The 25,575-nt window shown below is 43.3% G+C and overlaps 1 protein-coding gene across 1 annotated transcript in view; it reads right to left on the bottom strand.

Annotated features, from left to right (window-relative positions):
- LOC137562437 (neuromedin-U receptor 2-like) overlaps nt 1-20,826 on the bottom strand; it is a 31,742-nt gene extending 10,916 nt beyond the window's left edge. Inside the window, exons 1-3 of the mRNA XM_068273783.1 lie at nt 19,732-20,826; nt 12,509-12,593; nt 9,909-10,034 (exon numbers count right to left, since the gene is read on the bottom strand). Of these exons, the coding sequence (XP_068129884.1) occupies nt 9,909-10,034; nt 12,509-12,593; nt 19,732-20,457 (937 nt within the window). The 5' untranslated portion in view covers nt 20,458-20,826. The remainder of the gene's footprint in view (nt 1-9,908; nt 10,035-12,508; nt 12,594-19,731) is intronic.
- Between the last annotated feature and the right edge of the window lie 4,749 nt (nt 20,827-25,575).

The raw sequence follows: 25,575 nt of genomic DNA on the forward strand, positions 1-25,575 counted from the left end.
CAAGGAGTTTGTATGTTCTCCCCGTGTCTGTGTGGGTTTCCTCCAGGCACTCCAGTTTCCTCCCACATTCCAAAAACATACAGATAAGTTAATTGGCCTCCCCCTAAATTTGCCCTAGACTATGATACATACACTACATGATACAGACATAGACATATGACTAAGGTAGGGACTAGATTGTGAGCCCCTCTAAAGGGACAGTTAGTGACCAGACAATAAACTGTACAGAGCTGTGTAATATGTTGGCGTTATATAAATACTTGAATAAATAAATAAATATGTAAGACCATGCACCAGCTATAGGTAAAAAAACAAAGCAATGAATAAAAATAAAAAACACTAATTCTTGTTCCCAATAAGGAGTCTTGCTCCATTCCACCCTCCCCCCCTCCCCCCCCCCACACACACACACACATCCAAAAACAGACCGCCCTTTCTCAGCCACGTCATACTAATTGTCAGTGCAGTGCGCTAAAGCGGATCCAAGATGAAAGACTAACTATAGTTACATAGTTATTTGGGTTGAAAAAAGACATATGTCCATCGAGTTCAACCAGAGAACAAAGTACAACACCAGCCTGCTCCCTCACATATCCCTGTTGATCCAGAGTAAGGCGAAAAACCCTTACAAGACATGGTCCAATTAGCCCCAAAAGGGAAAAAAAATCCTTCCCGACTCCAGATGGCAATCAGATAAAATCCCTGGATCAACATCATTAGGCATTATCTAGTAATTGTAGCCATGGATAGGACATATAACAAGTTACTTGTCTATATGTCTTATCTAAAGTTTAGATAGTTTACACAGCATAATTAGCTGCAAACAGCTTCAAAAGTTGATGATTATTTATTCCTGTCATACAATGAGGGCAGCCATGTTCTGTTTGTCACATTGTCACAGCCTGAGGGCTGGAGATGCTATCAGCTTACCTGTGAGTAAATTCAGTCCCCTCTTCTCCTCCCTCCTCCCCTCTGCCTCTGAAATCAATAGCTAGTAACCGCCCCTCCTTCTGCCCAGACTGAGCTCCCATAAGCCCTTGCTACACTGCGAAGGCACAAAAGGAGCTGTGGGCGAGGCTTGTTTAGTTTATAGGGAATTAGAGTATTAAAACAAAACAAAAAAAGTATTTGGCTTGAGGAATGCCCTATAAACTATATGAAAGGAACACAATTATGCAAGGAGTAAAAGTTTATCTCTGAACCAGTTTAACCCCTTAAGCCCGAAGGGTTGTTTATTTTTTGCATCTGAGCAACTTTCACCTCCCATTCATTTGCCAATAACTTTATCACTAATTAGCACAATGAATTGATCTATATCTTGTTTTTTCCGCCACCAATTAGGCTTTCTTTGGGTGATACATTTTAACTGGAACATTAAGAAAGAAATGGAAAAAAATCATTATTTCTCAGCTTTTGGCCATTATAGTTTGAAATGAATACATGCTACCGTTATTAAAACCCATGTATTGTATTTGCCCATTTGTCCCGGTTATTACACTATTTAAATTATGTCCCTATCACAATTTATGGCGCCGATATTTTATTTGGAAATAAAGGTGCATTTTTTCAATTTGCGTCCATCACTATTTACAAGCCCATAATTAAAAAAATTATATTAATATACTCCTTTGACATGCATATTTAAAAAGTTCAGACCCTTGGGTAACTATTTATGTTTTTGTTTTTTTTATTATTGTAATTTTTATTTTTTTATTAAAAATGTTATTTGGGTATTTCTTGATGTTGGAGGTAAACAGCTAATTGTAAATGTTAAAAAATGTATTTCTTTAATAAATGTGGATGTGTGTGTAGTTTTACTATTTGGCCGCAAGATGGCCACAGTCAAAAAGTCCTGGGAGCGATCGATCTCGCTCCCAGGAAGAAAAATGAAGACGGGGAACATTTTGAACTCAGAAAAACCGCAGCGTCTGATGGGACGCTGTCGGCTTTTTTGCGGGGGGCTTCGATCAATGAAAGGAATCTATAATCGCTTTCATTGATCGCTGGGCTAACGGCTGGCAGCGGGAGCGCGCACAGGAGACCCCGCGGGAGTGTGCGTGGCCCACGGGAGTGCGCGCAGCCGAACTGGACGAAAATGGTTAAGTGGTTAAAGTAGTGTTTTTACATGTAGTATCAATATTATCCACTAGACGGTATTAGATGCCATTAATTATCATCAAATCAAAGTCAAATCAAATTGGCATGACCAAGATTCATTACAGGTATTGCCAAAGCAAGGGGAAATAGGGGACATGGGAGGGGGTGGGGTAGGAGGACAATGGCTAAGCAGTCTGTGGACATTTTTTAGGTTTACAGTTCCGTTATGCTCCTCTCAGTCTGTGGCATGCTGTGACATAGTGTGCAGCGATTGTCACTGTGGATTCCTCTTCTCCCAGTAGGATATATGTTTTTTCTCATCTTCTAGTGTGAGAAAGTCTGGGAATAGTTCCATCAGTTCCTTAAAGTAAGTGTCCCTGGTAGCAGTATATTTGGGGCAGTGCAATAGGAAGTGGCTTTTATCCTCAAGGGTCTTCTGCTCACAGTGTTGGCATAGTCTCTCCTCCCTGGGTTTGTACGTCTGTCTGTCTCTCCCAGACTCTATTTCGAGGTTGTGAGCACTCAATCTGTAGACACTCAGGATTTTCCTCTCTTGGGAGTTTTGGAGCTTTTCCAGGTATGGGGCCATTTTATATTCTCTTTGTAGAGACTGGTATATGGTTAGCTTTTGTGACTGTTTTATTTCACTTCTCCATTTATCTACATAGTCCTCTTTGCTCTTGGCTGTGGTGTGTTTTATCTGGACTTTTGTTATGACCTGTGGGTCGGGGGTTGGAGGGAGTATAGAGCTGACCATGACTTTCAGTGCACACGGCTTTTCTTGGTCTTCATTATGCAGCATGGCTTTGTACATACTGTGCTGTACAAACTAGTATACAAATATCATGGACACCTGAAGTGAGAGGGATGTGGAAGCTGCTAGCGGGTTGGGAGGATGGCGATCGGGCAGACAGACTACTGGGGGCTGGAGGAAGCACCCAGGGCTGGTCCTAGCTACAATGGGGCCCCCGGGCAAAATTAACCTGGGAGCCCCCCCCAACAGACCAATCCCCCCCTTCTTTCCTGACAGACCTGATCTCAATTGCCATGCCCCCCCCCCCCACACCATTACGCTAATGGTAGCCAGGCATTAGGGAATCTAAATGGGAATAAAATGTTTGTAACTTCATCCATGTCCAGCACCAGGCAGCATAAACGTAACTGCAATCCAGCAGTGTATGCACAGAGGGAAAAAAAACATGGCAACTTCCTTATTCCTGTCACTTTAAGTTTCCTTTGAAGCAGACCTGAACTCAGAACTTCCTCTTCGCGCTAAGAGATTTGCAACAGCATAATAACCTATAAAGAAAAACATTTCTTTGGTACAACTGATACCAATCCTGCAATAAATCTGCACTGTTTCTACTTCCTGCTTTCATGGAAACAGAGATCCTGTGCTTTCAAATGAGCTTATTTGTCGTAGACACAGGGGAAAGATCAAATGACAGTTGTGATTAGACACAGATGAGGAAGGATCAGACAGGCTAAACTATGTGAATACACACAGGGTGCATTTCTCTCCATTTTCCTTCAGTCCTGTGCCAGAGTTCAGGACCACTTTAAATCTGGACAAGCTTATAGCAAAACCCTGGGAAGGAAAATACTGCCTGGGGAAATGGATGCAAGGCCACTCTGTGTAGCAAACCCTGTCCCCCCCTCTGCAGCTGCACCCTCCAGCCAGGACTCTGCTTCTTGTACTAAACAAGTGACAGCAAGGGGGCAGTGTACAGTCTGCTACTGAGCCACTGCCAGCTGATCCATCTGCCGGGCCCATTAGAAATCATTGCACCAATCTGATTGGTTGGGAGCAGTCATGTGACCACATCCCCAAGATCCCACACTGCTACTTTGCATCATGGGCAGTGTAGTCTGCTGCATCCCTGCTGCAAGCTTATTGGCCAGTTCAGGCCAGGTGGTGTTATTCCCAGAATGCTCTGCAAGCTCACAGAGCATTTTGGGTGATGTAGTAAGTTCGCTGCCACCATAGGTCAGGCAAATAAAGTACACTGTTTCTCTGCTGTAGTGTGTTTCTCCCGCCACATTATTGGGGAGGCACAGCGGGCTTTGCAGCTCTGTACCCAGTGATGGGACAAATTAAGTGGGGTGATGGGGGACATTTAGAGGGCCTCTTCAGACTCTGGGGCAAATGCCCTATTTGCCTGTATTATAGCACTGGCCCTGGAAGCACCAGTAGATATAAATGCTTTAGTATTTTTTATCTCAGGTTTCCTTTAAAGGACGCCTGAAGTGAGAGCGAGGTATATGGAGGCTGCCATGTTTATTTCCTTTTAAGCAATACCAGTTGCCTGGCAGCCCTGCTGATCCTCTGCCTCTAATACTATTAGCCATAGCCCCTGAACAAGCATGCAGCAGATCAGGTGTTTCAGACTTTAAAGTCTGATCTGACAAGACTAGCTGTATGATTGTTTCTGGTGTTATTCAGATACTACTGCAGAGAAATAGACCAGCAGGGCTGCCAGGCAACTGGTATTGATTAAAAGGAAATAAATATGGCAGCCTCTTACTTCAGTTCCCCTTAAGGCCTCTTTCACAGTGGAACGTTGCGTTTGATGCGACGTTAAGGTCGCATAACGTGCCCCTAATGCGACGCATTGAAAGACTATAACTTGGACGTTATAGAACATTCTTTAGCCCTGCGTTTGGTGCGCCGTTTTTGTCGCACAGTGATGGAACGAAAATGGCACATGTGTTACATTAAAAAAAAATCATTACTAAGCATGTGCAACACACACAATGCAGCAGATTTATTGTGAAACGCACAGCATGCAGCACTTTCGAAATATTGCTACACATTACACACAACACAACGTGTGCACTGTGAATGTCGCACAGACTTTGTATTGCTGTGCGTTAGTCTGCGTTGCAACATTTTCTAACGTGCGACTATAACGTCGCACTGTGAAAGAGGCCTTAAAGGACACCTAAAGTGAGAGGTATATGGAGGCTGCCATATTTATTTCCTTTTAAGCAATACCAGTTGCCTGGCAGCCCTGCTGATCCTCTGCTACTAATACGTTTAGCCATAGCCCCTGAACAAGCATGCAGCAGATCAGGTGTTTCTGACATTATTGTCAGATCTGACAAGATTAGCTGCATGCTTGTTTCTGGTGTGATTCAGGGACTACTGCAGCCAAATAGATCAGCAGGACTGCCAGGCAACTGGTATTGCTTAACAGGAAATATATGGCAGCCTCCATATTATACTCACTACAGTTGACCTTTAGGCGATACCAGTTGCCTGGCAGCCCTGCTGATCTATTTGGCTGCGGTAGTGTCTGAATCACACACCTGAAACAAGCATGTAGCTAATCTTGTCAGATGCTGCATGCTTGTTCAGGGGCTATGGCTAAAAGTATTAGAGACAGAGGATCAGCAGGACTGCCAGGCAATGTGCATTATTTAAGAGGTAATAAATATGGCAGCCTCCATATCCCTCTCACTTCAGATATGTACGGAGTATGTACTGTATATGTACGTCCCCGGGGAGCTGGGCGCAGGGTGAGCCAAATGACAGCTCGCCCTGCTGCTGCTCGGTTCCCCGGCCGCGTAAAATAAACTCGGAGGGAGGTGTAACTCGAGTCCAGCGATCGCCAGAGCCCTGAATTACCCTTGCGTGCCCCACGCAGTATTACACAGCTGCTATGGGGTGCCTAGTTTCAGCACTCGGCGCTGAGCACCAAAACAACCTGCTTCGCATGTACAAGTTTCAAGAACATTAAAATGTGAAAAAAAATGTGTATAATTTTGAGGCTGAGTGCACCCTTAGCAGAAACGCTAGCGTTGTGGAAAACACTGCGGTTTTGCCATTAACCACTTCAGCCTTCAGTCGTTTTCACTTTATGCATCCGAGCAATGTTCACCCCCCATTCATTAGCCTATAACTTTATCACTACTTATCAGAATTAACTGATCTATATCTTGTTTTTCCGCCACCAATTAGGCTTTCTTTGGGTGGTACATTTTGCTAAGAGCCACATTACTGTAAATGCATTATAACAGGAAGAATAAGAGAAAAACGGAAAAAAATTCATTATTTCTTAGTTTTCAGCCATTATAGTTTTAAAATAATACATGCCTCCATAATTAAAACTCACGTATTGTATTTGCCCATATGTCCTGGTTATTACACCGTTAAAATTATGTCTCTATAACAATGTATGGCGATAATATTTTATTTGGAAATAAAGGTGCATTTTTTTTGTTTTGCATCGATCACTATTTACAAGTTTAAAATAAAAAAAAGTATAGAAATATTTCATCTTTACATTGATATTTAAAAAGTTTAGACCCTTAGGTAAATATTTACATGTTTTTTTTTTATTATTGTAATGTTTTTTTTTTTTTTATATTAAACATTTTATTTGGGTATTTTTTGGGAGGGTGGGATGTAAACAGAACTTTTATAATGTAAATGTGTGTTAAAGAAGATCTGTAGCGTTTTCAGAGCTCATTCATTTAAACATATAATTATGTCCCCCATTGCGCCCTCTCTTTATCACTCTTATTTTCGCCGCTCTCCGCGGCCAAAAAATAACTTAAATTACAAAAATAACCTTATACTCCATTTTTGAAGATGGCCGCCGAGCCCATGTGACTCGAACTGCTTCCTGGTCATCGTTGTCCACCCTCTACATATCCGACGTGCACGAGAGCCGTTCCCAGCTGCGCATGTGTAGGCTCTCGTGCTCGGCATATGCGGTGAAAGTGTAGCATCCTCCGCGTGTCACTCCGTAACGGAGTTGTGCATCCTTCGGTTCTGCACACTGAAAAATACCCGAGGCAGCTCTCCTCCCGGAATTCAGCCTCCTTCCCCCTGCTCTCTGTAACGCTCACAAAGGTCAGGGATGACTCACACGATGACGTGTGAAGGGGGAGGGAGAGGCAGAACAGGGAGGAAGAGCTGCAGCTTTGTGTGCCTCTTCCTGGAGCTGAATATTCGTCTAGTTAACTAGACGAATATTTTGAAAAGAGCAGGAGAGAGACAGGGCTGCTTTTATAATACAAGATAGGAAGGAATATATTTGTACATAAGAAAGGAACATAACTACTGATTTAAATTACATTTTGAAATAGGGCAACAGAACCCCTTGAAGGTTTTTTTTTTTTACTTTTAGTTGTAGTTTTACTTTTTGGCCACAAGATGGCGGCCATGGGTTTGTTTACATGACGTCACTCTAAGCGTAACATACGCTTAGAGGGACGTATGGGGGACGCAACTGCCAGAAAAAGCGGAGCTTCTGAGAGAAGCTGTCGCTTTTTCTGCGGAGGAGAGGAATCAGTGATCGGGCACCATAGCCCGATGCACTGATTCTTGGGCTAACGATCCGCGGCCGGGAGCACTCGTGCACGCGCGTGATCGGCCGCGGGAGCGCGCGGATGCGCACATGGCCTCCTGGGCGTAGCTAGTACGTCCAGGAGGCCAAAGTAGTTAATGGAAGTCTTTGGGCCACAGGAAAAAAAAAATGATGTAAAAAACGCATATGCGTTTTTGATGTGTGCGTTTTCAAGAACGCTGGTTTTATTGCATAATCTTCAAAAAGGCAGCAAAACCACACATAATGAAAGTCAATAAGAACATAGAATGGTGTCCGCACACTTGAAAGGGAAAGTGTGCTAGGGCTCAAAAAAGCATAACTAGTAACCAAGAAAAAGAAAGCCCATATAACTAGCACCACTTAATTGAAATATATTATCATTTATTCAAAACATATTTAGAAATGGTTATATACATCTATGACATATTGGAGTATCAAAAAGGTGTACATAAAAACAATTAAAACCGACCATGTGGTCGCAAATGGTGACAGCTGCAAACAATCATGTCCATATAAGTGATCAAAAACGGTTATAATAACACTATATGAATCACAAGAAGTAGCAATATATGCTCAAATAAACACCCCAGTGTGCATCAAAATAGAGCACACTCAAGGTTGAACCCGGGTTCAGTAAAGTGCAAGGCATATAAGTGAAAACATGCATCAATGAATAAAAATATATATATATATATATATAAGGAAAACATACAAATGACCAAAAATGTTTGTGCAAAAGATATGTATATATATAAAGAACTGCTGTATACACAATGATCTAGGAGCAGCCTATACCTGGAGTGCACAGTGAGAGAAGAGGTGCAAAAATAAGGAGAATACTTAGCCCGGGAAGACCAAGGAGGCCAGGACAGTGCAGCTGAAGATATAAGGGAGTCCCTTCAAGACAGTCCCGCAAGCTCCAAAGCGGGGTGACGCCCGCGGAGCTTGCGGGACTGTCTTGAAGGGACTCCCTTATATCTTCAGCTGCACTGTCCTGGCCTCCTTGGTCTTCCCGGGCTAAGTATTCTCCTTATTTTTGCACCTCTTCTCTCACTGTGCACTCCAGGTATAGGCTGCTCCTAGATCATTGTGTATACAGCAGTTCTTTATATATATACATATCTTTTGCACAAACATTTTTGGTCATTTGTATGTTTTCCTTATATATATATATATATATATATATTTATTCATTGATGCATGTTTTCACTTATATGCCTTGCACTTTACTGAACCCGGGTTCAACCTTGAGTGTGCTCTATTTTGATGCACACTGGGGTGTTTATTTGAGCATATATTGCTACTTCTTGTGATTCATATAGTGTTATTATAACCGTTTTTGATCACTTATATGGACATGATTGTTTGCAGCTGTCACCATTTGCGACCACATGGTCGGTTTTAATTGTTTTTATGTACACCTTTTTGATACTCCAATATGTCATAGATGTATATAACCATTTCTAAATATGTTTTGAATAAATGATAATATATTTTAATTAAGTGGTGCTAGTTATAATGAAAGTCAATGCTAACCCAATGGAATGCATTTTCCACGCGTTTTCAATGCATTTTTCTATGCGTTTTGGGGTCTTCCTGGTGATTTACATAAAATGAAAAAGAAAAACGCATGAAAAACGCATACAAAACCCATATGCGTTTTGTATCTGTGAACCTACAAACACATTAAAACGCACACAAAACGCTTGTAAAAACGCATCTGCTGTAAAAGAAACTGCTAACGCAAAAGCACCGAAAACAGCAAAAACGCACAAAAACCGCACACAATATTAACAAAACATGACATAAAACGCAGCCTTTCACGCTATGTTATGTGTGCGCCCAGCATGGATGGTTTTCAGAAAACCAATTTTGACCTGAGACAACAGGGGCTTCCTTCACAAAAGGGTGCTAACTTAGTTAGCACGCCTAAAAGCCCCTTAGCACGCCTAAATCCCCTTAGAGTGCGCTAAGTTTTGCGCGCTAACTTTGCGTGTGCAAAGTTTAGCAGTGCGCGAAATGGCGCACCAGGTGTGCCTAAAAAAGGTTGCACCGGATGCGACTTTTTAGAGGCACTTGGTGCACGTTTCGCATGCACCGCGCAGTGCTAAACTTTGCGCGCGATCAGTAAAAGCTTTTAGGTGTGCTAACTGAATTAGCACCCTTTTGTGAACCGAGCCCCTTGTGTCATATGCAATTCTCTTTTTCACCTGAGTTTTCTCCTAGGAGATCATTTTTAATCTTCGATTTCAAATAACTTTCCAACACTTTTCAACTAAAAAAAGTAGTTGAAAAAGGACTATCAAAAGTATTTTGAGTATTTTCTGGCTTGCGGGTGGTTTTAAAGTCCTTTTATTGACAAGTTTAATTATATCACCTAGGAGAGAAAACTCAAGAGAAACCGTGAATTGCCTATATGGGCCCACGTGTGCAGGAATTACAGTCTGGCCCAGTTTCTCTGCGTACTCCACTTACCGGACACCACGTGTATGAGGTTAAAGACGTTGGCCAGAGGTTCAGTCCAATCGGTTACAAAGCTGAAGAAAAGTCGGTCAATGTGGAAAGGAGCCCAACAGATGGCGAAAGCTATCACCAAGACAACTGCAAGAGGGAAGTGTGAGGTTAGCATATGAGACAGTTATTGTATAGACTGGCTTATACAGTATACGCTGTCAGGTATATGCTTGGAATTGTGCACGAAGTTGGGCTCTAAAGTGGGACTAGAACTTCCTCTCTACTCTAAAGCCTCATCTACACGCGTAGATGAGGCGACGAAGTGGCTTTTCAATCGAGCCGCTGATGCGGCTCGATTGATAAGATCCGACAGGTCGGTTCTTGCCACCGCCGATTCCCTGCTCGTTCCCCGGAAGATAAGCGGCGCCGGGCAGGGAGCCAGGGACGAGGGCGGATCGAATCCGACGCACGCGCGGCGAGCGGGGACGCGGCGGGTACGCGCGGGGATGCGGAAGAGGCGATCCGGCGGCTAATCGAGCTGCCGGATCGCCTCGTGTAGATGAGGCTTAAAAGATTAGTCACAGCACGATAACCTTTATGGGAAACAAAATTCTTAATTACAATTTAAATTTGTAATGGTTTCAGGTTTGCAGTGAGCACTGAGAAGGTTAAGCCTCAGTGTTTTCTGTAGGTGGAGAGCTGCCTTAGCAGGGCTCTCCTGCAGTCTATTCACAACTGCTGATAAGAACTAATTAGACACTTTGATCTGGCTAAACAAACACAGAACACAGAGAAGAGAAACTTCTTCAGCAATTATATGTGGAATAAAGATTTTTCATTGTGCGCTGTGCAAGAAGTCAAGTCTGCTACAAACATAAAGCAGTAGCTATACCAATCCCTTTTTTTACTTTATTTTATTTTGATTTTAAATATGCACACTTTATAAAAGGAAAACAAACATTATGGCCAACCTAACTCTTTTTTTCAATCCTTCCATCTAATTAACTCAATAGGCCCCCCCCTCACCTCCCTAATATAGTCAAGCAGATCCCTCAAAGCCATACCGCCCAACATTTTGAGATAAGAAAGGGGGACACTTAAGCCACACCCCTGCCACACCTCTAATCACGCCCCCATCACACCCCTAGTCACGCATACCATAAAGATTTCATTAGAAAAATATTTTATTTTATAATTAAAACCACGCTGGTCCTTTATGTCCTGTTTTATTTTCCTTCATATTAACATTTGAAAATAAGAAATATATCAACTTAAAGGATGGGAATACAGTTTAAAGTCAATTAAACATATTTACATAGATCTGTTCATCAGTCCTGAATGAAAGAGGGACAAATGAGGAGGAAAGAGAGACAGGGGGTTTGGGTTCCCAAAGAGGGACTGTCCATCCAAAGGAGGGACAGTTGGGAGCTACGCCCAAAGCTCTAGGAATAAAGTTGCACAGGGGCTCATGGCATTGTCTGTTTCCGCACATCTGCTGTTGCTTTTTCCAGCGGCCAGGCATCAGGCCATCATTTATGGGAGAAGAAAAGGCGGCCACTGGGGGGATACCACAGTCACCTGTATGACAAGGAGAGACCAGGAGCCAACTGGTGCTGTATTGTGAGGGTATTAGATGTTAGATGGTAGTATAAGAGTATTTATACTCACAAAGGTGGGCGGGAGTCCCTGCAACCACCGTATATCGCCAATGGGGAAATAACCGCCCTGGCTCAGTTTTCCAGGTCCTACTGGCACTGGACGATCGCTCTCCTGGTTGGTCCTTCTTGGTTGTAGAAAACACCACACCCGAAAGGTGAACACCTCCAAAGGAGATGTAATGTATAGTACTGGGGGTGCGGGCGTCCAAACATAGGTAATGTGATGGAAAAAAAAACTGTGGTGGAGGGAGGGTGTCTTTACCACTCCTGGGAGTGGTAAAGACACCCTCCCTCCACCATATTTTTTTTGTTTCCTTACATTACCTATTTTTAGGCTCCTCCATCCCCCAGTACTATTTATGGGAGAAGGCGTGGCACTCACACCACTACTCCCTCCTGCTGACACTCCTTAGATGGTTCGGTCATGCTATCCCAAAATTAGACTTCTGGAGGATAGCGTATGGAGGTGTGTGTGTGTGTGGGGGGGGGGGGGGGGGGTCTTGAGCAGCATTAGGATAGTCAGGATGGGGAATATGCTTAGATTCTGACTTGCATGCATATATAATGCAAATTGTATGCAGATTAGACTTCCTGACGATTCTGGAATAGCCCTAAACCAAGTTGCATATAATTTGCTTAAAGGGAAGGAACCTTAACTGAGAGAGATATGGATGTTTCCATTTAAACAATGCCAGTTGCCTGGCAGTCCTGCTGATCTCTATGGCTTCAGTAGCATCTGAATCACACACCTGAAACAAGCATACAGATAATCTAGTCTCATTCAGTCAGAGCACCTGATCTGCATGCTTGTTGAGGGGCTGTGGCTGAAAGTATTAGAGACACAGGATCAGCAGGAGAGTCGGGCAACTGGTATTATTTTAAAAGATAAAATCCATTGCCTGCTCAGTTTAGGTTCCCCTTCAACATCATAGCGTCTCATTGACTGACACAGGTTATACTCACAGAGCATCTTGGTGACTGATTTCCGAGATGGACGCTGAACGCTGAAAGACATTCTCTCCGATTCCAAACAGCGATCTTCCCCCAGCTGAGGAAAAAAAAAGATGATTAAAGAGGAACTGTCACGAAAATCTTAAAATTTAAAACACATACAAATAAGAAGTGAATTTCTTCCAGAGTAATATGAGCCATATATTACTTTTCTCCTATGTCACTTACAGTAAGAAGTAGAAATCTGACAGAACTGACAGGTTTTGGGTTAGTCAATCTCTTCATGAGGGATTCTTATAAAGACATTCCCTGTAAAAGATTTATACAAAGATGCTGGCCAGACTCCCTGCACATTTTGTTGGCAGTTGGGCGGAACTGCCATTCACTAAGGGCTTTTAAAAATAAAGAAAACCCTGAGAACCCCCCATGAGGAGATGGGCTAGCCGGGCTAGTCGGTAATGTCAGATTTCTACTACTTACTGTAAGTGTCGGCAACATAGGAAAAAATACATTTATGGCTCATTTTACTCATTGTACTTCTTATTTGTATATGTTTACATGTATTTTAAATTTTAAGATTTTCCCGACAGAGGTCCTTTCACAAAAAGGAGAAAAACCCAGTTGCCTGTTGAAAGGTTTCAATAAAAAGAGTGCTTTCTTTACCAGCGGGGTTGGTCTATCGTGGAAACAAAGACATACTGTATATTCATGAACTTATGAGTTTTACAAACTTTTGTAATACTTAATTGAGTTCAATAAGATTTTCTAGTGGTAACAATCTAGATTTGAATGTGCTTTGTGGTACAGGTAGTCCCCGGGTTACGAACGCCCGACTTACGAACGACCCGCCGGTATGAACGCCGCAACCGTAGCTCCGCCCCGCCGCATGACGTCACGCCCGCCGGGGACTACCTGTTTTTCCCCCTTGAAAATGCAGAGTGTGGGCAGCGGAAGGTAAATAGAGGCCTACTCACCTGATCCGCGGCGGTAGAAGGTGCCCTCGTGGTGCCCGGAAGGTCCGCAGCCCATCCTCTCGCTTCCTCCATGGCTCCCCGGTGGCTCCTGGCTTCACATGCGGCGCATAATGACGCAATTAGGAAGCGCCGCCACTAGGGGGCTCTTCCTGATTACGTCATTATGCGCCGCATGTGAAGCCAGGAGCCGCCGGGGAGCCATGGAGGAAGCGAGAGGACGGGCTGCGGACCTTCCGGGCACCACGAGGGCACCTTCTACCGCCGCGGATCAGGTGAGTAGGCCTCTATTTACCTTCCGCTGCCCACACTCTGCATTTTCAAGGGGGGAAAAACAGGTAGTCCCGACTTAAGGACAGATTCAGGTTAAGAACGAGAGGGCAGTCCCTATCTCGTTCGTTAACCGAGGACTACCTGTACATTGAATCCACATTCTGTATGCTGATTAGTGATGATGAGCAAGAATTTCGTATAATCGTAATTTTGCATCGTAATTCGCAATTACAATGCAAATTTGTAATGCAAAATTTTGCAACTTTTGAAAAAGTTGAGAGCTAATTTAGACGTGACGTTAAATAACGATATTACTAGTAATATAGGTAAATAAAAATTTAAGCGAGACATTAAATAACAAAATTGATAACAAAAAACGCAATTTAATTGCGGTATTACATTATCGGTAATTTTACAGATAATGTTGAACCTAACTATAACCTAACCTCTCCCTAGAACCCTCCCCTGATGGTGCCTAACCCTAAAATCACCCTGGTGGTGCCTAACCCTAAAATCACCCTGGTGGTGCCTAACCCTAAAATCACCCTGGTGGTGCCTAACCCTAAGTCCCCCCTGGTGGTGCCCCTAACTCTAAGACCCCCCGGTGGTGCCTAACCCTAAGACCACCCCGATGGTGCCTAACCCTAAGACCCCCCCCCCCTGGTTGTACCAAACCCTAAGACCCCTGGTGGTGCCTAACCCTAAGACCTCCCAGTGGTGCCTAACCCTAAGACCCCCCTGGTGGTGCCTAACCCTAAGACCCCCCCCCCAAGTGGTGCCTAACCTCAACACCCCCTGATCCCCGCTACCAATAATACAATACATTTCAATGTAATTGCAGCTGCTCGCTAAATAGCATAACGGCTTTCTATATTGTGATAAATAACAATTATGCTCACATATATCTATAAATAACAATTACGCCCATTTTTTGGCAGTGACTTTTTCAACTGCTCCTGAAATTTTGGGAAAAGATGTAATATGTATATTTAATCAGGAACCGTAATTTCGCATTATTTTTGCATCATTTAATACCAAATTTAGCAGTTATAGAGACTTTGTAGCAAAATGTTCAGCCTTATTTCTTGTATCCTATAAGTTGCTATACCTGTTCTAATGTGGTCTGGATTAAATTGAATAAATAAATAAATAAATTACTGCAGCCTTTTCTAGTTGCACTGTCTCTGTAAAATATCTAATCTTCTTTTTCTTTGTCAAACCTTGTTGACCCATGGAGGAATGTGCTGCCTCTGCTGTGATAGGGAGAAGTTATGCATGTCCCCGCATGCCCCCTCCAGGCTCTGTGTGCTTTGTTTACTGCTCACAGACAGAGCTCTCTGAGGGGGAAGGGAGCTGCCTGTCTCATGCTGAGAACTGTGAGAATTCCAGCCTGGAGTGCAGATAATTCTCTATGTAATAAAAACGTGTAGTATAATGTAACATGAGATATATACAAACATCACTTCCTGGTTAGCGGCCATGTTTTTTGTTTGTAAACACTGCCTAAAACTGGTGATTAAAAGCCAGAATCGTGGCGGGGAGCTGCGAAAACGGCAAAGAGTGGCCCAGGAGAACATAATGAATAGAATGGTATGCTTTTTATTGTAAGAATTTGAGAGTACAGATTCTCTTTAATAGCATCCAGCTTTGACTGGCCAATTACTGGCCCATTTTACCACCTCTGAGGGCCAGCAGAAATCAGATCGGACCTGTCGAAAATAATTGATTTGACCGTCAATCAGACAGAAAATTGCATCATGTGTACTAGCCGTCATACTACATGGAAGTGGTAAAATTGGACAATTATTGGGCAATCAAAATTGGATGTGTGTACCACGCTCATGGGCACCTATATGCCTGGTACACACAATAACATTTTCCTGTCAGAAAGCCAAACACTTTCAATTATGACTGGCCAATGACTGACCAATTTTCCCACCTGCATGTGGAATGAAGGCTTACCTTACCTACACAATCCGCTCATACTATTCAATATGTGTTGACTCTCATTGGTAAACTTTATAGCATGCTTTATGTTACATACACACTTAACACTGTAATCTTGTCAGATAATCGGGCACAAAACTTTCACAAACAATCACTAAAACTATGAGAGACCCACATCGGTGGAAAATGCGGATCTGTCATGATGGATCTGATTAAACAATGATCGTTTATTTTCAAAAGTGTGTATAGATCTTGTTAGATAACGATCATTTGCGCATGCGCACTATCCATCACCCAACAAACGTTGACGTCACTGCTGTATACATGCGCAATATTCAATACTGATCGATCGTTTGAACATAAAGCCAGTTGTTATATCTTGTATAAGGTCATTCATTTAAGGGATTGGCATTCCAGTCAACAAATGAGCGTTTGTCAACTAATGATCTGTTGTTCTGAACGATAGTTATCTAAAGTGTGTACGTAGCTTACTGGTGCATACACAAATCCAATTTTGATTGACCAATTTTACCAATTCCATGCAATACGAGAGCTTACCTACACAATTTGTTCATAGTATTCATAGGGCTCGAGTCACTAAAGCGTGATAACTACGTGATAATATATGTATTACAGCGCTCTGTCAGAACAGAACACTTCCGCCCTCCTTTGCCTCAATAACAAACATCCACTGACTCGCCGGGACGGGGACACTGATCAATGCGCATATGGAAGTGCGCCCTCACATACTATTGTCCGGGGATAAACGGAGCAGAACGGATGGCTCGTTACTGCGGCGGCCACGGGTGGGGGAGCTAGGGAAACGGCCTGCAATGCTCGGTTTTACAATTAGCAACCCCTATCAACATGGACTATTCCAGTGCCCCGTCGCCGTCAGTGTGTCCTCAGGGCACACTGTCTTACACACACGTTGAAAAAAACATACAGCACACAAAAATATATGCTGACTTCTTTAGTTACATGCATTTTACATTGATTAAAGATGTTTTCTCAAAAAAGTCATCTTTGATAGAATTCCTTTAATTTTTCTGGCTGAACTGCAGGCGGCTGCAACAAAAAAACAAAAGGCATGTACATGTGCCCATCCCCCTTCGTGATCATTACCTTGCCGCGGTGAAGGGGCTTGCGTATCACAATGAAGCAATGACCGCCGGCTATATGAGTGTCTCGGTTGGGGGTGGCACACCAAAGATAATAAGGTCGTTGTTTCATTGTGGTCAGACCAAATTTGATCAGCTGGACAGTCACTGTTCTGTCATTCAGCTACATCAGCCGGGCGACCATATGGGCTGAAAAGCCACCATCACCTGCACTCTCGTCATGGTGCGCACCAGTCCAGCACGGCCGTCACTACACAAACGGCTGTTTGCAGTCACTGCATACCTTTCACTGCATCTGTGACTGCACATTGTATTATACTTGGCAGTCAGTGCAGAACTTGCACTTGAATGGATGGCAGACTTGCCCTTTATAACGGATTCCCGTTAAAGGATTTAAAGGATACCCCAACTGAAATGTGACATAATGAGATAGACATGTGTATGTACAGTGCCTAGCACACAGATAACTATGCTGTGTTCCTTTTTTTCTTTCTCTGCCTGAAATAGTTAAATATCAGGTATGTAAGTGGCTGACTCAGTCCTGACTCAGACAGGAAGTGACTACAGTGTGACCCTCACTGATAAGAAATTCCCCTTTTTTACCTCTTTCTTGCTCTCAGAAGCCATTTTCTGCTAGGAAAGTGTTTTATAGTTGGAATTTTTTATCAGTGAGGGTCACACTGTAGTCACTTCCTGTCTGAGTCAGGACTGAGTCAGCCACTTGCATACCTTATATTTAACTCTTTCAGGCAGAAAAATAAAAAAAGGAACACAGCATAGTTATCTGTGTGCTAGGCACTGTACATACACGTCTATCTCATTATGTCACATTTCAGTTGGGGTATCCTTTAAAGTTGATTCATTACAATTAGGGCCTCAAAAGTCCTCCTGAGTCCTGTATTGTTATTTTTGGTCACTACCTCGGGGCGGGCGTGCATGCCTGCCTGCTGCCCTCCTTGCCTGTGTAGTGGTAGCCGTTGCTCAGGCTCCACACCGGATTCCATTCCTCATTCCCTGGCCATTACCCGGGGTCACAAAAGGCAGACTTGCCCGCCTCCATATGATTCTCCTGAAAGGAATGTGGTGTCATCTTTGCCCGCCATAACTGGTTCTCGTTAAAGGATTTAAAGTACATTCATTCAAATACACAGCAGGGCCTCGAAAGTCCTCCTCCTGTATTGTTATTTTTGGTCACTACCTCGGGGCGGGCGTGCATGCCTGCCTGCTGCCCTCCTTCGATGTGTAGTGGTAACCGTTGCTCAGGCTCCAGACCGGATTCAAACCCTCATTCCCCGGCCATTACCCGAGGTCACAATGCCAGACTTGCACGCCTCCATAAGAATTCTCATTGTAGCGGTACTGAACAAGTACACAGCAAGTAGAAAATGTAATTTAAAAACAAAACGTAAGCTTTTTAACAATGCCATGGAAAGTTGATAAGGCAGTCACACATTACCTGACATCACTGAGTGAGGAAGAGCAATCACGCCATGTTGCGCAGTAGTCCAGCATGGCCGTCACTACACAAACAGCTGGCAACTTGCGGTGCGTTACACAGTTAGTTTGGTGTGTCAGTGTGAAGCAGTACTCTAATTACACTCCCTGATTGATGTGCACACATGCAAGATGTTTTAAAGCACGTTAGGCCTGCAATTTAGCATTCAATGTGATTTTTGCCCTTAAAACGCTGTTTTGCGTTCAATCCAGATTTTTCCCCGGGACTTTTGGCGTGTATCCCACTCCACCATGCCCCCCTCCAGGTGTTAGACCCCTTGAAACATATTTTCCATCACTTTTGTGGTCAGCATAATTTTTTCTATTTTTCAAAGTTCGACTCCCCATTGAAGTCTATTGCGGTTTGCAAACTTTTTCGCGAACCGAACCTTCCACGGAAGTTCGCGAACCCGGTTTGCGAACCTAAAATCGGAGGTTCGGCCCATCACTAGTGGTGAGCATAGCTGCCCTCCAAGCAGTTGACCTGGGTTCGATTCCTGGCCAATGTATGTACTCCCTACAAATCCCTGGAAGACAAGATCCTCCTCCTCCTCCTCTGGAGAAGGAAGCTGTTGTGGGGTGGTTTTTAAGGAATAACAATCAGCCAGGAGAAAGCTAACAAGCCTTCAAGAGCCTAACTAAGCTTTCCCTAGCAGAGTCTGTCAGCAGCTGTCCCTTAACTAATTACTGTAGGCAGACGACTGAGTAAAACGGCTGGAGAACCTTGCCTTTTATAAGGGGGGGGGGGGGGGGGGATCCAGGAGTGAGTGTAGCCTGATTGGCTACAATGTGCCTGCTGACTGTGATGTAGAGGGTCAAAGTTGACCCTAATGGAGCAATATGGGGGCGAACCGAACTTCCGCAAAAGTTCGCCTTCGCCGGCGAACGCGAACCACCAAAGTTCGCCTGGAACCGTTCGCGGGTGAACCGTTCGGGCCATCTCTAGTGTGTACCCGACTTCAACATCACACATTTGAATTTCAACACAGGAGCACATCTCAGTTATTTACCCATGAGCTCCTTCAATAGAGTTACCTCGTTTGAGATAAATGCACTGTTTTTGACCTCAGTCGGCAGAACTCGTTGTGCTGTAAATTCTTGGGATACATTGATCTCTCTCTACTAGCAGAAAATATAAACACTGAAAGCAGAAGTCCTCTATTACTGTCTCACACTGCCCCCTAGTGACAAGTGGTCATGAATACACATAACAGCAGTACTAATTAGCAGAAAAGGAAATGTAACAAGTAAGAAATAAAGAAAATTGTGCTAACATAAATTAGTCCGGAGCACTTGCAAACCTCTAAATAAATTGGCTGATAAAGAGTTAATGCCCACTTAAAACAAATCAGCAGATGAAAATGAACATGACTATAGATAGTTATTTCATTATGAGTAACTGGGTGGAGATGTAGTCTAACTCACATACTTTTATGCCCATGAGACAGTAAAGGGCACTGATGACGGCCATTGGCAGCACGTAGAAAAGCAGTGATGTCACTTGGATGATGCCGTTGTACATCCACAGCGGCTGGACAACAGTGCAAGTAGCAGAGTCTGGAATGAAGCTCCCATTGGGTAAGTAGAGCACTCTGATGCCGTGAGTGCTAGTGTTGGGGATGGAGAAGACAACAGAGAAGACCCAGAGAGTGATGAGGATTCTGAGGGCCCTGCTGCGAGTGCTCCTGAGCTTGGCTTGGAAGGGATAAATGATGGCCATGTACCTCTCCACGCTGAGGGTGGTCACACTGAGGATGGAGGCAAAACACACAGTCTCAAAGAGCACCGTCTTAAAATAACAACCCCAGACGCCAAACAGAAATGGGTAATTACTCCACATCTCGTACACCTCAAGAGGCATCCCAAGGAGAAGGACAAGGAGGTCAGACACCCCCAGGCTAAACAGGTAGTAGTTGGTCGGAGTCCTCATGTTATGGTGCTTCAAGATCACCAGACAGACCAGCATGTTTCCGCTGACTCCCACCAGGAAAATGCCGGCATACACGAGGGTCATGGCAAGCGACAAACGACTGCGCTTCGGGCCACAGAAATAGGCCAAGTAGTCTTCTGTGCTGTTCAGATGTCTGAAAAAACTATTGTCAGGACTCAGGAGAGGACCTGGCCAGGTGGAGCTGAGGTTCTCTGGTTTCTCCATCACTCCAAGAGACCAAGAAGACACGACTGAGGTTGACTTACTGTGATTGGTTGAAAATGCAAGAAAAGTCCCAGCGAATCAAAAATAAACAACTAAAAAGAAAAGAGTGAATGATCAACATTTCACTGCAAAAGGATAATGTGGATCATGTGAAATGCAGAACATAAAATAACAGAGTCATATTAATAATAACATGTCGATGAAGGAGATAAAAACATGATGAATGTAAAAAAATGCAATAAATGATGTAAAAGTAGCAAAGTAATCCTCAAGAAAAGTATCAGGGAAGTGAAGTGAAGGGAAAAGTTACATCCTGATTGAAAGGAAGTAGCAGATTGGCACAAGACCTCTCCTTGCCCTTTCCGATAGAATAAGATCCGTTATACAGGACAGGAGGGTTGGCTGCATTCAGGTGCGGAGTTTGTGCTGCTGTGTGATATCGTACAGCTGCTGCCTCGCTTAGATCTGTCCTCTGTGTAGAATCTCTCCTCCTCTGAAGCCCGATGATTGGCTGATTATTTCATATTCTAAAGATGAAGTTGAATTCAGCAGGAGTCTTATATGGAGGGTCTGTCTCTGCTCTGCTGCTTGTGTTTTGCTTTCTATAAGGTTTCCATTTACTCCTGCTGTTTAGCTATATAATCAGAATTATAGTCAATTCTTTTTTTTTCTTTCTTATAGACAGAAGGCAGACATCAGTTTATTGTACATATTGCTATTATAGTTTGGTATTGCTTTGCTCATTGAGCTATCTGGGCGACATAGTGATGAGCAGAAGCACCTAATTACCATTACGCAAAATTTCACATAATTTACAAAATTAGGATCACAGCCATAATAGAAAATTCTTAATTCTGCAAAATTTTGTGTTTGTGGAATTTTGTAATTATAGTCGATAGTGATAGTTTTTCGTAATTATTATCGTTTTTGTCATGGAAACTAATAGGAATTTTGAGTTTAACGTAGACATTCAGCCATTCTCTAAATTGTGTTCCAGTCCAGAGCCTCCTGATACATTTAAAGTGACAAGACGTGTAGGGATCTTTGTATTATCAGATATTGCAAGGCCCCAAACCAAGTGTCTCCGCAGGTATGACTGCTAAGTGCACCATGGCAAAGAGCACCTGTCTTGGAAGTGGCTGCAGGTCGAGCCTCCTGATACATTTAAAGCGACAGCATGTTCAGGGACCTTTGCATTATCAGTAATTGCACTCAATGAGTGACTTTCCTCAGTTTAGTAATTACTTAAACTTACATAATTACAATTAAAAACGAAATTACATCCATTTTCGTAATTAAAATAACTTTGTTTCTATAGAACGCTACAGAAATTACGCTTACAGAATTCCAAATTACTGTTTGTATGGAAATTAAGAAATTACAAATTCGCGACATAGCAGCACAATTCAATTCCGTAATTAAATAAATGCAAATTTACACAAATTTAGACTCAACACTAGGGTGACATAACCATGTCCAGTTGTCCATATATAGTAAACCATAATATACTCACTGCCAGAAAGATAAACTCACTTGGCTGAATGTCCCAGATACCCCCCCTTCCTTTAAGATCGTTTTTTCACCTGGCCATTGCGTTTGAGGAGCCCTGCTCCACCCCATCGCGTCAAAACTGCAACACACAAAATGTAATTCATATGATCCTGCGGCAGAGTGCGCCAACAGGGTCATATGGGTAGTGCAATACCGCCCACCCCACGCAACGCCCCTCTCCGCATGACGTTCTCCCTGCTAGACAGGAAGTGCGTCACTGGGATTCCCGGGTTTCCCCGTCGTATTCTTGTAGTTCCGCCCATGTGCGCTGCACTGCCACCGCCAACCCAACATACTGAAAATTTCTGCGTTGCCCCTTGACTTATATCAACGCGGAGGTCTGACTGTAACGCGGTTGACTTTGCGGCAGCTCACAGCGCAGTAAGTGTGCCAGGCCCCATTGCCTTGCATTGTTGTTGCGTTACCCTGCGGTGAAACAGGGTAACGCAATGCACACTTGCAAGATCGGTGTAAAAGGGGCCTAAAGTGTACGCAAGGCGAACCTAACGTACAAAACCAGGTACTTACCTAAGAGGAAAGCCTCCGGATCCTGCTAAGGCTTCCCACATTCTCCTAGCCCCCACAACGTAAAACTCAAAACAGATATCCATCTCTTCTTCAGGGCCGGCGCTACCATTAAGGCAGAGGAGGCAGCTGCCCCAGGGCCCCAGAGCTTGTAGGGGCCCCCAGTGGCTACAAGAGGAAAAACATTTTTTTTTCAAATCGGCCTTATAGTTCCTGAGAAAATAGATTTTAAAGTTTCAAAGGAAAAAAAAAAAAAACATTTAAAAACCTGCCGACTTTAATGGTTAATAACAAATCCACCTTAAATGCTAGAAACCCTAAATTTGCAGGATATGTTAAGGAGATCATTAGGAATAAGAGGAAAAAACAATTTTTCAAAAAGACCTTATAGTTTTGAGAAAATCGATTTTAAAGTTTAGAAGGAAAAAAGTATAGTTTTAAATGCGGTAAATGTCACTTTTAGTAGCAAACCTAACGGTAGTGCAATTTTACATGTATAAAAAGAAAGAGCAATACATTTCCTGACGGGGTTTCCAGGGGGTCCATACGCAGCCGCAATGCTTTGGCCAGGGATCGCTATACAGCCGCAATATGGCTGTATGAAGATCCCTGGCATTTTTTCCTGTTTTCCCAAAATTTTTTTATGTTTAGAGTGTGGGAATTTTTTTTTTTTTAATTATGTGGGGTCCCCCCTCCTGAAACTTTTTAACCCCTTGTCCCCCATGCAGGCTGGGATAGCCAGAATGTGGAGCTCTGACCGATTGGGACTTCACACCCTGACTATACCAGCTGCAAAAAAGGTCCCCTAATGCCGATTTTTGTTCCGGGGTATATGTTGGGGGGGGGGGGCCCAGGTTTATTTTGCCCTGGGGCCCCATTGTTGCTTAAACCGGCCCTGCTCTTCTTCTATGGTATGCAACAAGACACAGGAAGGACTATCTGCAAATCGAATTATCTTGTGTTTCTTGAGTTCTTCTTTAGAACATGCGACGGTCTGACTGGCGTTTTCCAGCAGGACAAACACAGAGAAAGCCAGAAGACAAGAACATGAGCCTAGAAATGATCTTTGAGAGACGGCTTGTAGGCTATGGGCAAAGCTAATTAGCTTAGCGGGAAATCATTGTTTTCATTTTCTTTGTTATGTACAGTCGTCATGATCTGTTGGCTCTGCAGAGGAAGTTATTGAGGTAATAAGGCAGAAACAGATGTTCTCTGCTCTTATTACTACTGACGTCGTATCAGAAGTCTGAGCCAGTGTGATAATGAGGGAGAATTTCTTTCAGTCTGGCGGAAACTGACCAGTTTTAATGAATTGAGGCCTTTACTTCGTCAAATACTGCCAGAGAGCTCTTTACACCTGTCAATGCGCCTCAAACTCCTCATTTATGCAGGCCACACCCCCTGCCACCTGATGGGCAATTTCTGGAAAGTCAACACGTATGTTATATGAGGGGCACATCTAAAAATTGTATGGAAATTATATAAATCTTTTAAAACCTCACATTATACACTATGGCCCTTATTCAATTCACTTTTTCTTCAAAGTTTTCATTGATCATCTTTCATTTTGTTCTTAAAATAACTTTTCATTTTGCAATTTTAAATATTACCAAAGTGAGTTACAAAGTATTGTGAAAATTATTTTTAGTATTTTACTGATACCGTGTGAAAATATCACCTAGGGAAAAAACTAAGGAGAAAAAAGATATAAGCACACGCGCCGCACACGCACACACACAGTTCACACACACACATAAAAATTACTATATATATATATATATATATATATATATATATATATATATATATATATATATATATATATATATGTGTGTGTGATTGCTCAATCAATAATCCAGAACTATGGCCTAGGATACCATTGTTATGCAGATGACACACAACTGTATCTGTCCTTCAAGCCTGGCACCCAAGACCCATCAGCATCCATAAATGCGTGTCTAGTGGATTTACAAAATTGGATGAACACCAGCTGGCTGAGGCTGAACTCTGACAAAACAGAGGTGTTGGTGGTAGGTGGTCCACACATGATGGATAAAGTTCAAAACGCTCACTACCTCAAACTAACAATTGGGGGAGATACTGTACAGTATAAAGACTCTGTGCGAAACCTTGGGGTGATCCTGGATGGAAATCTAAAACTCAAACAGCAGATATCAGCTGTCGTCAAGTCTTCCTTCTTCCATCTAAGAAATATAGCGAAAATCAAACACCTTATCCCAGCTGAAGACCTACCTGCCCTGGTTCATGCATTTGTATCCTCCAGCCTAGACTACTGCAACGCCCTGTTCATCGGATCTACAGATAAGGCTCTGCGCCCCTTACAGCTAGTACAGAATGCTGCAGCCAGACTCCTAGCCAATGCCCCCTGCAGCTCACACATCACCCCAGTACTACAATGCCCCCCCCCCCCCCCCCCCCCCGCAGCTCACACATCTCCCCAGCACTGCAATGCTCCCCGCAGCTCACACATCTCCCCAGTACTGCAAACTCTTCACTGGTTGCCAGTAAAATGGAGAATCAATTTTAAGATCTGCCTGCTGACATTCAAGGCTCTACACCACATGGGACCCAAATACAGAGCGGATCTATTGGAACTTTATGCCCCTCCACGCACCCTCCGCTCTGCCAACAAGATGAAGCTGGTTATTCCCAGGATACACCTAACATTTGGTGCTCGGGGCTTTTCCTACGCAGCCCCTACTCTATGGAACTCACTTCCACAATCAGTACGAGAGGCTCCTTCTCTGGACAGCTTTAAAAAAAGGCTAAAAACTCACCTCTTTTCCCTAGCCTTTGAGACTGCATAATGCAAGGTCACAGCGCTTTGAGTCCCCAGGGAGAAAAGCGCTATAGAAGTATTATTGTTATTGTTATATATATATATATATATATATATATATATATATATATCAATTAGATTCAATTCGATTTGCCATTGCAAAACAATGGCAAATCGAATTGAATCGAATCGAATCCCGATCAGATATGTCGGATGTAATTGGATCGTAAATAGAATCCTAA

The sequence above is a fragment of the Hyperolius riggenbachi genome, chromosome 3 (genome assembly GCF_040937935.1).
Source record: "Hyperolius riggenbachi isolate aHypRig1 chromosome 3, aHypRig1.pri, whole genome shotgun sequence".
NCBI classification, from domain to species: domain Eukaryota; kingdom Metazoa; phylum Chordata; class Amphibia; order Anura; family Hyperoliidae; genus Hyperolius; species Hyperolius riggenbachi.